The 18,791-nt window shown below is 36.1% G+C and overlaps 1 protein-coding gene across 16 annotated transcripts in view; it reads right to left on the reverse strand.

Moving 5' to 3' along the window:
- Positions 1–1,623: 1,623 nt before the first annotated feature.
- LOC105257111 (ELAV-like protein 3) overlaps positions 1,624–18,791 on the reverse strand; it is a 47,699-nt gene continuing 30,531 nt past the window's right edge. For 6 of the 16 annotated variants that reach the window (XM_011267512.3, XM_011267510.2, XM_011267509.3 and 3 more), the window contains 8 exons: positions 14,915–15,150; positions 13,321–13,424; positions 12,626–12,779; positions 10,844–10,882; positions 8,723–8,981; positions 5,358–5,399; positions 4,065–4,067; positions 1,624–2,257 (listed from right to left, as the gene is read on the reverse strand). In XM_011267512.3, coding sequence (XP_011265814.1) covers positions 1,933–2,257; positions 4,065–4,067; positions 5,358–5,399; positions 8,723–8,981; positions 10,844–10,882; positions 12,626–12,779; positions 13,321–13,424; positions 14,915–15,110 — 1,122 coding nt within the window. In that variant the 5' untranslated portion in view covers positions 15,111–15,150 and the 3' untranslated portion in view covers positions 1,624–1,932. The remainder of the gene's footprint in view (positions 2,258–4,064; positions 4,068–5,357; positions 5,400–8,722; positions 8,982–10,843; positions 10,883–12,625; positions 12,780–13,320; positions 13,425–14,914; positions 15,151–18,791) is intronic. The other 10 variants (XM_011267515.3, XM_011267517.3, XM_011267518.3 and 7 more) reach the window with 10 other exon arrangements.

The raw sequence follows: 18,791 nt of genomic DNA on the forward strand, positions 1-18,791 counted from the left end.
TCGTACCCTCACTGTATTCCTCATTGTCTCTTTCTTTCTCTCTTTCTCTCTCTCTCTTTCTTTCGCTCTCTATCTCTCTTCAGTTCTCATCCATACGACGCTAATACTCTCTAAAACTTATACATAAAACGAGTATGTATAACCACCTACTACTAAGCACTGTGTGTGAGTGTTTCTCTGAGGTTTCATTCTTTTATATTCCCCTCTATCTTTCTCTCTCTCCCTTTCGCTCTCTCCCATCCATTCACTTTCTTTCATATTTCGTTCGCGACCAGGAAGCGCGAGGTGCTATCACGTGATCCACGTGTTCCCCGCGACGAGTCTTATATCTCACGCGTTTCGAGAAGTCCGAAATATGTTCTTTTACGACAGCCCGCCATTTTTAACGCCGCGCATTTTATTGATCGTTCTTTTTAAGTGTGTACGTATACATGTGTGTGTGTATATGTGTATGCTTGTGTACTTGTGACGAGTGGTTCAGTCTCACAGCCCGATATCGTCGTGACTAATCCGGTCATGGATGTACATTAAGTAAAAAAAAAAAGAAAAAAAATGAAAAAAAAAATCGGCCAAAGTGCCTGGCGGAGGCATTCGACGCATCGTCAAATGTCATAGTATAAGGAAAGCCCTTTCTCTCTTTCTCTCTCTTTTTCCCTTTCACATCTCGATCTTTGCGCCTCCTCTTTCTTCATCTTATCGTCCTTTTTACGCACGCGGACACCACGTGGTCCACACAAGCGCCCTCACGTACATATACATATAAATCGGTAAATATGTATGTACAGGACCCGCGACCGGTCACTGTGCGAGAGCCACGTAAGCCTCGTCTCGTCTCTCCTTCCTTCCGTTCCTCCCGTTTCCTCATCTTACCCTCCTATTATTCTAGCGAGTCAAATAATTAGGCATAAAATTTGCACTTTATGCTTCAAAACGATTAGGAATAAATTTCCTACTCTCGCAGCGTCTATATCGATGATCGTGGAGGAACGTAAAACGAAGGCAAAAGCGCAGCTTCGATTTCTCGTCCTCCTTGTCAAATTTCTTATGATTTTAAGTGTGTCAATAAGGACACCGAACATCGTCTTTCGCTCCCGCATCCTCTGGCCGCGGCCAAACGCGAGCCAAAAATGCGACAAGGAGAAGCGCGGGAGGATGCGGCGAGCGCAGCGAGGAACGGAGGGATAACGAGAGCACGCGAGAGTCGTTAATATTGTACCTTTCTTTTCGCTCCTCCTCTATTTTTCCTCCAATTATTCTACACGCACAGTTCCACGGTTCATGTATCGGACAGTCGAACGATTCTACCCATTTTTTCCTAGTTATCTCTCGCGCGACCTTTCTCGTTCCTTTCTCCCTTCACTTTCCCTCTTCTCTTCATTCATCTTCGCACGCACACGCTTCGTTTCTTTCACACTTTCTCTCTCATACGGACATACACACTCCTCGCAACTACGCCTTCTCGCTCTGTTGGAGCTTCTTGCTGCCGGCCTGACGGTTGTTGTTGGGCTTGCTCTTCAGAGAGGTCTGCTTGGCTTGCGCGTGCTGACGTTGCTGTTGCTGCTGCTGCGTTGCCGGATTCGCCGCTCCCGAGACGGCCATCTCGATCGCCCGAGTGAGATCATGTATGCGCGACGGTAGACGTTGAAGGAACGGCTGCCGTTGGCCCTTGCTTCCACCATGAAAGATGCCGCCGCCGCCCCCGATGTGACTGTTGATGTTGATGTTGTTGTTGCCACCGATAACGCCCGGTATCTGGCCAGGTCCCCGCTTGTTGTAAAGATGACCCGCCGGCATCGGCATCGGCAGCTGTACCACCGCCGCGGTACGTAGCAGCCGATGGCGACGATGATGGTACGGCGCCGCTACCGCCGCCGCGTCCGCTGCCGCGGCCGCAGCCGCAGCCACCGCCGCCGCTGCCGCCTGTTGCTCGTCCTACGCCGCCTTGCTCTTGTTCGTCTTGAAGCTGACCTGGAGCACCCGGTTACCCAGAGTGTAGCCGTTCAGGCTCTGTATGGCCACCACCGCCTCCTCGTAATTGGTCATCGTCACGAAGCCGAAGCCCTTGCACTTGTTCGTCTGCAGGTCGCGTATGACCTTGACCGATTGGACGGCGCCGAACGGCCCAAACAGCTGCCAGAGCACGTTCTCCTCGGTCTCGGGCGCGAGGTTGTACACGAAGATGCACCAACCGGCGCCGTTCATCGTGTTACCGGGCAGCATAGAGTTTGCGAGGAGGTCGCCCGCCAGCGGACTGTACCTGGAACACGGTGGCCGGGCCGATGATTAAACGGACATCGTCGCCCGGGGATGGTTCACGATAACGGTCGCGGAAGCGACGAATGACCGAACGAACGATGCTAAAACGTCGTTATTATTCGAATAACGTCTGATGATGAGTCGGTCTCTGGCGAAAATATAAATTGTATCATTATTTTTCCTCTTTTCTTGCCAAAATTTTATAAAATTTCATGTTCATGAAAGAGATACTTAAGATTAGAATATAAAATTTTATATTCATGAAAGAGATACTTAAGATTAGAATTTAACGCGAATAAGACATTTTATATTTTTAATATTTTTAATAGATATTTTATATCATTTTATATCATGAGGCGTGATTTAAATATAAATTTTATATTAATACCTTCACGTAAATTCGCTTTCACTCTATATTATTGTTCACGTTTCAAGAAAACGCTTGAGCACCGTTCAGTTCAAGTTATAAATATACTTGCTATGGTACTTATATTTTCTTTTCTGAACAAAAGAGATTAAATCTATATAAGATTTACATTATACGCTACTCGCACAGTATATCGCAATCCCAATGAAATTAAATGTGTAAAGATGCGAATATCGATGTGAACACTTATTTTGCGCGTGATATATTTTTATTTACATAAATGGTACTTTCGCAGACATTTACATATGATATTGGTATGAAGAGATGAAAAATTATGCAAGATTACACGACAATTAATTTCATCTTTTATATAATTTACACGAGAAATAATGATAATACAAATGGTATGTAAGGATAACGTGCAAATCTTGTTTATATATAAATGTCTAGAAAGAGATGTGCGTTTTCTATATAAAATACTGAAGTATTTATATTTTAGTCATATATTTACTATAGCAAACATTTTTTAATATACAAATTAATGTATGGAAATAGAAAAATTAAAAATAAATATTTTTCGAATTTTAAGTCACGTATTTTTCTAAGAGAAAAATACATCTTTAATATTATTATACTTTATGTTTAAAAAAAATTTATTTATTTTAACGACGAAACTCTATAAGTGACTCTAATTTATACATATATAGCATCATAAAAAGAGAGCGACATTTATTTCAGATTATTACATAAATTACATTTTATTAACGTACTTTATATTTGCGACACATTTTGTATTTATGTTAATCACAGAATGTTGAATAATCATATGCAAATCTCTATGTATGTATGTAATAAATTTGTGCTAATAGGAAGTGAAGAAAACATTAAGAAGAATATAGACGGATTTTGGCAAATAATGATGATCTGTTTAAAGTTATAAAAATATAAGAATAAAAATAAAAGAAGAAACATCAAAATTAAGTAGCAAGATTTCACAAAACTGAAAAAATGTCACTCGTCCATATTTTACATAGAGAGACGAAAATTATACAAATACATCACGTATCAAATATCGATCCTTTAATCAATTATAATTAGATTCCTTTTTAAGCCATGCATTTTTTATAAGTAGAATATAACATAATATATTCAGAGAAAAAAAGCAAACTCGGACGAAGAGGTATATTAATTTCACATTCATGCATTAACATGCGCGGGGGGGATATCACACATATAATGAACGTGTTTCTTGCAACACAAGCCAATTCCTTGGATGACATTCTACAGTGAAATTAATGTTAATTCATCATTAAATGTGCAATAGTATTAGTCAAGAGACAAATGAGATTTTAGAAAACGGGGATAAAAATGATACACGCCTCATACATGGACGCTTATAAAAGTTGAGGGATATTTACAGTTGTAAAAAATATCTACGTACCTACTTGACGTCACAAGCCGCGTTAAAACAGGGCACATCTCGGTGAGTACTCAGTATAATGCCGAGGCCACAGTAATATGCATTCGTCATGAACGTTTGTTTTATTTGTTAACACGTTATCGCGAAATAAATATGTACTTTTTTACGCATGTGTTTTTACGCAAAATTGTGTGCATCGGATGGTTTTACGATCGCGTGCATGTGTCTGATTTAATTCTGTGTGTATGTGTGTAGAGTTGTGCGAGTAATTTGTGCGAGTGTGTATGTGTGGAGAGTTGAAAAAAAAAAAAAGGAACGACAGGATCATAAGGACGATGAAATGAGGACAGTAACATCACGTTGCTTGCGTGTAAGTTCATCCCGTTATTCATTAAGCATATGTACACTTGCATAAGTATCTGCATCCGATTCTCTTTTTACACATCTACAGATTTCGTATTCACTCGAAGAAAATAGTCCATTTTTACGAAACTTTTGTTTGTAAAAAAATTTTATATAAAAATATCAACATATTTTTTTTGCATTACAATATACTTTTAGGTATATTAATATTTTTCCTTTAAAAATTTATTATATAATAAAACGAAATGTAAAATGATCTGAATTCTTTGATTATCATTAGAAAGGCATGCTAATTTGACAATATGTAATTACAGTCTCTCGAAACCGTTTGCAAATGATGTAGAAAAATAATAAAACTCTAAAATATGCTATAATATAATCGTTGCAAATACTGCGGCGGCAAATACTGCTGCAGTTTAATCATTACTAAAGGATTGCACTATATAAATAAGTGAAAAAACGAGGGAAACCAAGGAGGCTTGGTTGCGAAACTCAGGAAAACGTGACGTCAACAATGTGATATCTACCATTGTGTTTGCAACTGAATCAAACAAAAGTTAAAGCAAAACGGCATGAAAAATGCATAAGTGATGGAAAATGCAAAGAATATTGGGACGTCGTTACGAAATTATGATTGCATAAAAGAAATTGATAACAAATCTGAATAATACATCATGAAAAATTTTGTAAAAACATACAAGATTGAACAGAGATGACTCAAGAAATTTAAGTAATAATAACAAATTCAAACTTGGATTACTTCGCTTTAATAATAAAATAATTGCACGATACCTTAGATAGATATTGAATTCGTAACGAGTCGAAGAGGGAAAAGATAGTAGAGAAGAGAAAGAGAAAGAGAGAGAAATAGAGAACGAAGCCACACAACATAAAATGTAAATGAAAATCAGGAGTGGAAAACGTAGTGGTAGTAACGAAAAAAATACTGACCTCTGTAAGCCTTTGTTAATGGCAAGCATGGCCTTGCCAGTGCTAAAACAAAAACACAAAAAGAACAACGTAAGAAGAGAGATACTCCGGGATCGAGCCAAAGTCGGGGGATAAGTCGGGCGCTTCCTGTGCCATCGTATTTCATTTTTCTATTCCTACATAGCGGTGCAATTTTTACTCCGAATGAAACACAATGGGGAAGATGCAATGCGGGACTCAGAAAAGCGAAGTGACTTACAATAAACATCTATTCTATCGATGAAATTTATTTCGCGAATATCAGAAAAGACAAATCTTAGAAAATAAAATATAGTAACGTTTTTTAAATTTAATTCAATTTATCATAAACAATTCAATAAATAAATTGTTTACGTTATCAGATAGAAAAAAAAACAAATAATTTGTTTGAATAATATCTAAACAGATAAAAATTTAGAAGAGTTTAATTTTTCACATATCTATGGAGAATTAAAATAAAATTCATCTTTTATCACTTCGATTCTCTGTCAGGAGAGGAATATCAGAGGATTATTGTTTGTTATGGCAATGAGAAAAGTACTTTTTTTCAGATTAAACTTAAATATTTTCCAACTATCAATGAAAAAATTAATATTAGAATAAATTAATATTAGAAGTAAGACAAGCTCAGTTTTGTTACCACAATTTCCAAGCTATTTATAAAATAAGGTAAATTTATTGTAATAAATTAAAAAATATTACGAAAGCAAAGATATTGAAAATTGTTAAGAAAAAAAGGAAAGAGAGAAAGAAGAAACAGCATCTCATTAAGGCTAAATGATCTAGATCTAATAGATTTAAATGCAAAAAAATTACACATTTTTACTTTTGTAAAAATTATATGAAAAATTAGCTTTACTCTATTCGAATCTAAAAAATCATCAACGTTTGGAAACAGTTTCGTTTAACACATTGACAGTGTAAATAACTGTTATCGCATCACTTTATGCCGGAAGGGAAGCAGGATAATAAGAGATAAAGCGATAGCAAAGCGCAGCTACACTCAGTTAACGCTTTGCATTTGATAAAAGAACCAAATGATTAATGTCTGTCACGAATCTCGTAGAGAATTTCGGCAACTCTGTAGTTCGAGTCTGACGTACAAACAGACCTAGCGTGTGCGATCAATGAAGATGTACAATGCGTGTATATTGTTTTCTTCGTAGTAACGAAATTAGGCGAATATATATACGTATACTATATAAATAGATATCGATAGCGAGCATCGTGACTTATGCGTATATATGGAAGGCTCGAAAATGAAAGACAGATGATAACTTGTGTGAGTGTCATTAGTCTTTAATTCCACGAGTAATATTTGTCGTCAATATCGAATGGAAATATCGTGCGGAAAAATTTCTTCAACAATTTTCTAACGCATATATGATAATTAAACAGTAGTACATAAGCTTGACGACAAATATTAATACAGAATGTAAGACTATTGTGCATGTCTTGCTCCTCCATGTTTCCAGAATGGCCAAGAATCAGCTTCGTTTTCAAATCAAACTTGCATTATTACATTATTTCGTATTATTATTTTACATTATTATATTATTTCGTGTTATTATTTTACATTATTATATTATTTCGTATTATTATCTTACATTATTCGATATTTCGATCGAATAATATTAAATTATTTGCCTCGTGAGATCTACTGATCGCTGGCCTTGCAAGAGACGAGAAATAAAAGAGAGATAGAAAATGAAGAATCGTATAATCAATTAAAGAAAAGTAACTACAACTATAAATGATAAAAGAGAGTCGACTTCTTATTCTATACGCGAAGTTACATGGATATTATTGATCTATTATTTGGTAAAGCCATGCCTCCCATCCCATCGGCCTTGACAAGCTTTCGTTTCGTCGATGCAAGTTTGATAGAAATATATCGATCGCGCGAGGGAAAGACCTTTCTAAATGGAGCTAATACGATTCTTTGTACTGAAATATTTTATTTTCTCTTGCTCCATCCATCTTTTATTCCTCGCTTTCAAATTGCGTTTATAGTTGTAATTGAAAATTAAAAATAATACTAGTATTTGTGTGTTATGAGTGGTAAGTATAATAATGATAGAAAAAAATCTCGTTTTAAAAAATTGTTTTACAGTAATTAAATAAAATTGTTTCTCACGTAATTAAATAAAAAAATGGACAATACGATACTCAAGGATTACCGTGTAAGTAACACAAAAGTCTAATTATTCCGGCAAAATAACAATGCTCAATTACAACTAAAAAAAAGGAGCAGACATGTTAATATGCACATAGTTAAAATTTTGTCGCAGGAGGAGCTTTGTGCCGAATAATTCAAACGATGTAGACATAACGTTCATTGTTTACAATCGATCGATCGTCTATTCATCAACATCAAACATTTGTTATCAAATGCTTCGCTCTCAATCAACTCGCTTCGATTAGTAAATGATTAAAAAGCAATAATATAATAGGTAACAGATAGATTTCTGGTGTAATTAATTTAATAATTAACATGTATCTTGTAAATTATTATGATTTTGTAAATTATTATGATATATTTCATGTATACCATTATTATTTTAATTATTATCATATATTTAATACGTGTCATCTGTGAAAATGTTGGAGTTGAAGCAATTCATAATATTGTATCGTGCATTTTCTGTCAGTTATTTTTCCTCGTCATATTAAAAATAACAAAAACATATACTATGTTCTATAATGCTAAGTTATTATCAGAATAAAAAAGTTTCTAAGCGAGTTTATATATGAACGACCGATCGATTTAATCAAGTATTTGTGTTTGCGTGATGTGTATACGTGTGTATGTGTGTCAAGAGAGAGAAAATAGAAGGAAAAAGACAAGTAGTGTCCAATAGATATAGATAGAAAAATAGATAAATAACGAAATAAACGGACAATTGGATAGATAAATGGACGAATAAGGAGAGGTTCACGGATGAGTAGATAAGTAGCTCACAATCTATAAAGAATTCAGTCTATAAGTGAAGAAGAATCATCAGACAAACCAATCGATAGAGAAACAGAAGCGAAAGAAAGAAAGGAAGGAGAAAAGCGAGAAGACGATGCGCGATCAACGCGGTATTTAATCCAGATACGTGCTAAATCTTCCCGGATCCAGGTAACATCGATATACCGTATTAACAGCCGCATTAATTGATCGCACAGAGTGATTCTTAACGAAAATCTAACGAAAGCTGTAAGAGTAGAAAGGGGCAGAAAGAGAGAGAGAGAGAGTAAGAGATAGAGCAGAGATAGAGAGTTAGAGAGAGAGAGTTAGAGAGAGAGTTAGAGAGAGAGAGATAGAGAATCCTTGGGTAGAGCGAGTAGAGGCGAGTAGGTACCTGGATAGTGGCGACAGTGGAATGTACCTGAAGCGGCCGGTCGGATGGTGGATCGGCCCGCCGAAGCGCCGCGTGGCCTGTGGTGCGAGATAAGCGGCCAACGGCGGTATCGCCTTGTTGTTGTTGCTGGGATTGTTGGCGAACTTGACGGTGATCGGCTCGGACGAGCCCTTCGGTATGGTGCCGTTCAGCTCCTGGATCGCCCGCTCGGCCTCGACGCGCTGGTCGAACCTTATGAAGCCGACGCCCTTCGACAGGCCTATCCGAGAGGTGCCGAGAAGGTCGGCGGGACACACAAGATCACACTGGTTATTGCGAGATGCGAGACAACGTTTCGCTTTGTCGGAGTCGCGCCGGACGCTTCCGGCCCCGTCCGATCTCGGTCGTTCTCTCGTGTATCTTTTCCTTTGCAGTTTAACGTGAGAGAAAAACAGCCAATAAAAAGCTGTTTATTTTCTTTTCATTTAAACGGTATTTTAACGTGTCTTCGATTAGCTTCCTCATCAATCAATTAATCATTGTCATTACAATTATCGCCCCGTTGCATCCTTGTAAGATGCGTGACGTATGTTAGTGCTATATAAAGAGAATGAGTAAGAGACATGATGAGTAAATATTTTTAAAATATTGATGATAAAAGAATGTTATATAAAATAAAATTAAAATTTTTAAAGAGATACATTTCGCTTTCGAATATATTAATTATTTTTAGATAAAACTATATACTTTTATGTACAATTCAAATGAATAGTTATTCGATTCAAATTGATATTAAATGAATAGAAAAAGAGTGTAGTATTTTCTAAAAATTCATTTAATATTCTCACATAGACAAAAAATAAATATCTAAAAGGAATGTACTCTAAAATTCCATCCTTTAGCCAATAACATGTTTTCACATCATCAATCTTTCAAAAATATTCACTTGTCACGCTTCACGCGATTTACCCTTAATACGGCACGAGTCAACATCATTCATCTCACAAATTACAATGTATTCGCATATCATTAATCGCGCAGAGTGATAAATTGCGAATACAATTGCTTATCACTTGTAATGATGAAAAAAAAGATACCATTTACGTACACTCTACCTTTGTGCGCGCGTGAGAAATGCCAATAGTTTATTTAATCGTTAATTAAATTGTTAATTTATCTATAAACTGTATACACGCGTATCACATACACGCGCACACACACATACAACACGCAAAGCGAGTGGTTCGGTGCGCGCAGATTCGTTTCTTTACAAACACAACGACATTATTGTCGTGTGGACGTCTTTTTGTCTTTCTTTCGAGTCTCTACTTTGCTGTTGTATCTCATCATCGCGGTTTACTGATTAATAACGGGTAGACAGAAACGGAAAAAAAAAGAATGAGAAAGTGAGATAGAAAATAATAGAGTGAGAAAGAGAGAAAGAGCGAGTATATATATATATTCGATTGTGGACGTACGTAGATATAATCGAGAGATCGTAATCAAATCATAATCATAACGAATGACAAAAAGCGTAAAGAAACAAAAATGGCGCTCGGAGGGAACATTGGATGCGCGTGTCTTCCGTCATTGCACGACGAGAATGAAAGACGCATCTCTTTCTCGTCATCTCTCCCCATATTTGTGACGCTCGTAAAACTTCGTTATAATGTGCATTTTACAAAAATGATACAGCTGAATATGTAGCTCGTGTCTTTTTTTTTTTTTTTTTTTTTGTTCGATTTCGAGAAATTTTTCAGTTCCATGAAATTAATACTTGAAATTTCGAAGACTTCCGCGGAAATGTGCCAAATGCCATTATTAATTTTGGCGTCGTTATTAATAATTATTAACATTATTAATTATTATTAAGCAGACATGGATTTTACTCGAGACACGATATTTACCCTGCGCGGTAATAAATCGATTTTCGATTGCACCGCATTTGTGCTTCAAGTGCGTTGTGTTTCATTAACAACGACGGTGACATTAACGAAGTGCACGACGAAGAGAAACGTGGGGAAAAAAAAATCACCTAGACGAGAGACGCGCGCATCGCAGATCGGAAGAAACGGCTGCTTGTCGTTTCAGCTAGAAGGACGTAATGAGGGAAAAGAAAAAAGAGATTTGTGAGTTACGTACCGGGCAAATTGTCTCCGCCGCCGGTCACAAACTGTCGTACTAAAAAGAAACGGAAAAAATCATATCTCGTTAAAATTCAACTGGCAGCACTACGCGCGATTCGCTCGCCCCTGATTCATCGACGGTTTGGGGGATAAAACGTGTTCGCGGTAAGAAACGAGGTGAAGAAATTAACGCAACAGTAGCAAAATAAGAGCAACGACAATCGCGTTTCAAATTTGACAAGAAAAAAAAACGCCCACGACTTGAACTCAAACACATTTAATTTTTGCGAAATTTTTACAATAAATCAAATAGTGCAAAGTTATTTACTTCCAATGTGTGAGATGCAACTTCGATAAATTATTGTATCTGAATGTTTATACATTTGATAGATCGAAGAAGTATCACAAGTTTTTTTTCTATATAAAAAATATAAAACTAATATGTCGCAAAATTAAAAAGGTTTAATAAAAAGAGAAAAAACTCTATGAAAAGTATTAATAAACAGATCTTTTTCATTCTACTTTGATTATATTATTTAACGCTTTGTTTATCGTTGCCGGATCGATACACGTTGCTTTCGCAACTAATATTCGCGCCTTCGATAAAGATAAGAAACCGCGATATCGTTTTAAATAAAATAAACATGGAGCGAATAAGGGGCGAGCGGACTGCGTGTAAATTACGCTAATTTTCATCTCCTTAATCATATAAAAAGCGTGAGTGTCAAGATGGGAAAAATTTGGCGTATCGCGCATGTTCACTTTTTGCGGGAGGGAAACGAAAGCGATGTTTATCGAACATAAGTCTTGGGGATGACGGAGCAAGTCTAATGGATTCCGGATAACGAAGTAATAATGATGTAATAATGCGTAGGATCGATCGACGCAGATAAGATGAAAACGTATCGGAACGTGAGGAATGGAAGAGGATGAAAAGTGAGCATGAATGGGAAACGCGAACTTAAGATCGAGGTGGTGGCCATGAGGCTTCGTTCGTGCAATCCGGGCTGGTCGGAGAGGGGCATTTGCTAAATTAAATAATAAAATAAAATTTAAAAAATGCAAATTAAATATCCAGCTCAGGAAGGATTAACTAAACAACTAAAAACAAAAGACAACTTGGAGGGAGACACTTGATTCGGTATTCACCGATGGATGAATAGCTCCCCTCGAGAACGAAATTGCGTGTACATATATGCGAGAAGCTGTACTCGTGAAATTGTTGAGGGATTTTGTGCTCTTCGAATGAGGAAACGTGAAAAAAGTGTGTGTACAGGCGAAAGAAAACATAATGAAGTGAAACTGATACGGTTACGATTTCGTTCACTTGCTTGGAATACTTTTATCGTATCGCTATAACACACATTTCATCGAATTGTTTATTACTCGCACTTTCGTTGTCATTATCATTTATGGCGCACCGACCCACCCTACAAATAACCCCATGGCCTACGCACCTGTGATCTGGACGCATTATAATTTTATTTAAAATCATCGATTTTTTTGTCGCTGTCTTAAATGTAGTCAATTTTATTCTTGTACAAAAATTCTCGCCTCAGCGCGAATAGAATCATGACGTACCAAATTTAAGGCAACTCGATGGAAAAAAAAATAAAAAAAAAATCTGGATAAATCGCAGAAATATTTTAAATGACAATTATGTGCGACGTTCTGTCGGACTTTGTTCGTGTATAATTCATCATCATCGAAAAAATTGACAAGCGGTCAATCGATTCGTAAATCCACTGTGGAAAACTCGCGAAGATCGACAGACGAGACGGTTTTGCATGGGACTTACCGGTGATGTTGTCGCATAGTATTCGCGACGTGATAATTCTGCCGTAAGGGCTGAAGAGATTCTCCAGATCCTGCTGCGCCATATTCTTCGGCAAGCCGCTAACGTACAGATTCGCACCTTTGATCGCCTCGCTGCTCGGTCTCGCGTACGATACCTAAAAATTAAACAATGCGTCCCGAAATATAAAAATATATCCCTTTGTACCTCCGACAAATAGCAATCGTGAATTGACGAAAATATCTCCAAAATGTTTAGAGTAAGAACAAAAAAATTATGCTGCGCGATAATCATCGCTTTATTCTTGTTCGCGCGCGATAAAACCGAATCCAGGCCAACCTATTTATATTGCTGCATTGCCGCCTTACACGCTCGCGTAGATGCATTTAGCATAGAAATTGGACAGATCGCTTTACACAATTTGACTATCGAAAAAAGACTATTGAAGATATTTTAGATCGATTAAAGACTATTGGAGATATTAAATTCGAAATTACATTAAGAGATCTCTCTCTCTATTAATGTCTCTCCTTTGTATTGTAAATTAAAAAATATTTATGATCTTAATCTTTGAAAAAATTATTGATTAAACGAAAATAAAACTGTGATAGAAAACGATCTTTTTGTTTTCGAAGATTAGCAATCAAATAAAAGACTTGTATTTTTGGATTGCATTAAAAGGACTCCTCTCCTCTCACCTTGATGGTTTTATTCTGTAAACGAAGACCATTGAGCGTGTTTATAGCCTTTTCGGCATCTTCAGGCCGGTGATAGTTGACGAAACCGTAACCCAAACTCTGACCTGCAAACAGAAAAGCGATCAATTAGCTCGATCAATTTCGTATATATTTCGCAATATTGGATTTATCTTGGACAAACTGACCGAGCTAGACGCGTATGCGATTCGCGACAAAGAAACGACGGAAATATTTCATCGTCGACAATATGTCTCGATTGCTTTTGCTCTTAATGCGGTTAAACATTTCTCTTGACGTTGCAAACGGATTTCAAAGTCCGCTCGTTCGTATCCGCGCGTCCATCCATTTGCTGGAATAGAATCGCATTGAAGAAATAGTTGAACGCGTAATCCCGACTTCAATTTCCTCGATACGTGCCGGAATCAGTTTTATGAATGGCGTAGTGGCAAATATATCAACGAGTAGTTGGCGAAATGCCTAAAGCACACTGCGAGAATACGAGTGAATTTTTTTTTGGCTTTACTCCGCGAGAGGGAGAATAATAATATCAATTTTTCTTATCGTTTCTCCAATATCTTAATGCTAAGCTCTGCTCCACAAAGTTAATTTTAGACCGAATATTATAGCTTAAATTTAGGAATTCAATTCGACTCATTGCTTGCACAGTTTCTATTAAAATAGCAAATCTCTCGTTATATTTATTAAATGTTTCTCATTGCAATGATATCGTCAATTATTTTTTGACGGAGATGAAACAGGAAAACATAATTACGATTTTTTTCAGTCAAATGAAAAAAAATTGTCCCGAATGTGATTTGAACGAGGCGACGAAAGACGTGGCACGATACTGCGATTCCGTGATGGCGAGGTCGAGCATAAAGCGGCAAATCTTCAAACCAAACGCCGCCCCCGCTCTCTTCGCGCGGCTCGAAATAGCGTCGCAACGTCTATACACGTGCTCGTCGCTGCCACTGCACGGAATATACCCGATATGCACGTACGGGTCCGAATTATGCCAAGATTATGCATACTCGAATATGATCAATATGAATAGGCTGCGCAAAATATCAGAAATTTATGGAAAGATTATATGTATGGGCATAACGATTTAGTTTATATCCCGTACTCGAGGATAAGATAACAAGATCTTGTAGAGGACAAGAATTTATATTCCCCATTATAAGAATTTATATTCCCCATTATAAGAATTTCTATTCATATTCCCCCTTCGAAGTCACATGTTGAAAATGTTAATCGTCGAGAGTTTATTTTTCTAATAAAATTGTTTTTTTACTCGACAATAATTTTCGACGTCATTTTAATCGAGCTAGATTGTACAAATGAAATGAAACAAAGAAAAGTTTTTCAATGTAGAAAATCATAGTAAAAAACCGTCGAGAGTTGTTTCATTTTGAGGATGATACAAATCAGTTTTCCAAATATTGCAAATATACGTCGTGTATATCTGATTAGGACGTTTCGAAACTAAATTTACATCGTTCTTAAAATAGACGGTGTATTTATTGGGCAACTCACTCGAGTCTAGATAACTTAACACGAAAGGAAAGGATTATAATAAAAGTGCTGATCTTACCGCTAAGCTTATCACGGATTAGCTTGCAGCTCTCGACCTCGCCTATACTGGAGAACAGAGAACGAATCTCATCCTGAGTCATGCTCTGCGGCAAATAATTTACTATGAGATTCGTCTTCGACTCCTCCTGCGAGGTCTGTCCGAGGGTAGATCCTCCGTTTTGTTGTACGACTGTATCCATTCCGTTCGCCATCATTGCAATCCTCTAACGAATCGTCTCTAACTATGTACGAAATCTGCAAGCAGAATTTATATCACATTAGACTATCATAATCTAGATAAATAATCGTCATCAATTATATAATAATAATATAACACACGCACATACACAATACACACACACATATTTGTATATTAAAATAGATATTTATATCAATAAATATTGAATATATTGTGAATTTCTTGGATAATTATGGTATTGTTAGGTCTGCATATCTTGTACTATTGTAAGGCATTAAAAAAGATTTCCAGGAAGTTTCGCTTTCAAAACATCGAATCGGCGAATACGAGTTCGTCGCAAGAATAATGTGGAAGAAACTACATAACACCGATGTAAACAAATATCAAAGGACGTAAAAACGTACCATCAAAACAATGATGCACAAGACGTTCTTTGACATTTGAAAACTCAAGTGGCCTCGAGTTTTTTTTTGTGTAACCTATTCGCGTTAACTCAAAGAACAAGTTTCCTTTGTTCTATAAAGCAAAATTGACGCAAATCGTCTTAACTTTGGCATTATTGTAAAATAATAATAACTATCGAACAAGTTTCTCTCACATATGTACACACTATATAATAGTAATCTATAATATATAATAATCATATATAAAGATAAATTATATCGTAATCAATAAATGTTACTGATCTAAATATTTTTTATGTACATTTTTCTAAAAAGGACGAGTCTGCATTACTTTTTTTTATTTTTATAAATGACACTTTTATTGAAAAAATGCTTCTTAATAATTGCAATAAAAGATATATAAAAATTATATAAATATAAATAGTTTTATTTTGTTAAGGACTCGAAATATCCGATTTAAAGCCATGAATATGAAGAAAGAATTGAAGTGAAAAAAATTTGTAACATTCGAGATTCGATAGTGTAAAAATCTGAACGATGACTTTCCCAAACACCCAAGTGTAAAAGGAACAAGAGCAACGGTTGGAAGGACTTTCGGGGTAACGTCCGATACAAACTTGGATAATTTAAAGGGGCCGACGACCCCCGTTGTCATTTAAAGGGCCGGGGACCCTTTCCAAACTACGAAGCACACCGAGTGCTATAGAAACCTACATACATGGTGTCCAAAGCAGATATAAGTTATAAGATTTATGTTATAAGATTTCTGAATATTTTTCATAATGAAAATTTGATTAGAAACAATCTAATTAATGCAGTAACGGGTAGTAGAATCATTAATTCCTTTCAATCACAACCCTTCATACACAGACATGTAAAATAAAAGCAGGAAATGCTTTCTGCACCACCCGCTGCATTTCTGAATAAATTACGAATTCGAGTGGCAATCAGCCATCTAGAACCTTATTACCATCTAAAAGCAATTAATTCCGAATTATATCTATAATTAAAATCGCTAAAATGCGACTTCATAACGAAATTATGTATAAAAATATCAAGACCAAAGTTCTTAACGAAACTCGAGCGTGTAATTACGTATCTAAAAGTCTAACTCTTAATTTTAATTAATTTGCCAACTAGATACATGCGCCTGATGAAATTTTCGCATGAAGGAAATTCCTAAACACAAAAATAAAGCGAAGAATAATAATAAATAATTTCAGATCAATTTCAAATCAACAAAAAAATTATTGACGATTTAGATCAAAGATTGGACGACCCAATCAGCTTTTTTTAAGCGGTACACCCGATACACGCACGCACAACAAAGCGCAAAGAGAGAAACAAGAGCGCAAGAGAGAGGCAGAGCGAGGAAGGGGAATTACTGTGGTGGCTACTGTAGGGTAGCGCTATGGTGTTCATGATTAAGGTACACACACAATACATACACAGAGAGCTGCGACGATACATTTATCAGTCGGCACGAGCCACCGGTGTATATTTTAATTCTCTCTCTCTTTCTCTCTTTTTTCACGTTCCCTTCTCTACATGCGTCTCTCTGTCCTCTCCCCTTTTCCTTCCTGCATAACGATCAGCTGTCCTTAAAGCCTCCCTCTCTGTGCGATTAGCTCTCTGTGACTCGTAGCCACCCTAAAAGACTTGTCCGCAATGTCCTGAGGTAACAGATAGCTTTTATTATGCGTGTGCGGATAGTGTCCGGCCCTCGAGTTTCTAAAACGAACTGAATATGCATCATATATGAAAATATGATTGCACGAGATAGTGATATGTCATGTTTCTTGCATTGAATGTTGTGAAGGTTTGATATCTTATTAATTTGCATACAAGTCTCAGTTTAAAAGATTATATGCATCTCATCGATACAAAAACAATTAGATGAATATATATAAAAAAATTGCATATATGTATTTTAATTAATATATGCAGCTGTAATCAATAAGCGGTTCGGTACTGATTAAAATATCCTTTCACTTGTGTTAGATTTTTCAACAGCGAGCCTATATATATTTCTTTTTTATTTTTAATAAATTTATTGAAAAAATATTTGTCAGTTTTATTCGGAAAAAAAATGTATGGAAATTGTATAAATACCAAAGATTTTTATTTTTTGAAGGGAAAAAAAACGATTTACAACCGCGAATATCGTGTTGAAGAATCAAACTGAAAAAATTGATAAAATTTGATACTCGAGATTCGGTCAAGTAAATCTAGACGCGATGACTTTGCGAACACAGTTATAGCAAAAGGAACAGCCAATTTAGTTTTCAAGCATGAATCATTGGTATATTTCCAATTATCATAAATAATCTCGAGTTATTTCAACGTTCGTCACACGAAGATTGACAAATTGCTAGACTTTATTTATCTCTTCTGATAAATTTAAACATGTAAAATTGATCAAATTATGAGCGAGAAGGTTGAAGCTCGGTTATTTTTTTTGTGTATTATGGGAATTACTTTACACGAAGAAAAAAAAAAAATATATATATATATATATATATATATATATATATATATATATATATATATTCGCCGAATAGAAAGAGCGCCGATTATTCTCTCTTTCTCGTTCACGTCCCCTTTGTTTACGAACGCAAGCGATAAAAGCGCCGCTCGCAAAGGCAGAAAAGTCGCGGTGCGCTTATCGTAAGCCGGCATCTTCCTCGGTATCGATCCGCGCTCGGCGTTCGCCATCGCGATATATTTTCGGATCCGACAATACCGAGGGCACGGCATAAGAGGGCCGCCGAGTTGGCCGACTACATTGTTACGGATCGCGCGACACCGATCCAACTTTTGGACGCATCTCCGCTGTCATTACGAGATAACAATGGATGCACCGCAAAAGTGCACGCTCCGAAAGCGGGGAAGGGGGAATCGTACAGACGATCCTCAACAAAATTTTAGATATTATATCGGAGATACACCCTATGAGAAGATTCAAGAAATTATTTTTAGTAAAATTCTAGTAAAAAAAATTAGAATTAAATTAGGAATTTTAGTAAAAAATTCTGTAAAATTTTCGTAATAATTTAAATAGAGTAGTTTAAATGATATAATTTTATGAAACTTTTTAATAAAATTGTTATAATTTTCATGTGCCGCGAAAATTGATCATGATTTAAGTAGTTTAAAAAATTCAACAGCTTAAAACTTGCGTGTTATATTTATGATTTGATATTTCCAAATTCTTTTAAATTTAGCAAAATTTAAAATTACATAATAGATTAATTATACTTTAATATATAGATATATCAAATATTCTATTTCCG

This window comes from Camponotus floridanus, unplaced genomic scaffold (genome assembly GCF_003227725.1).
Source record: "Camponotus floridanus strain SB8 unplaced genomic scaffold, Cflo_v7.5 scaffold24, whole genome shotgun sequence".
NCBI lineage: Eukaryota > Metazoa > Arthropoda > Insecta > Hymenoptera > Formicidae > Camponotus > Camponotus floridanus.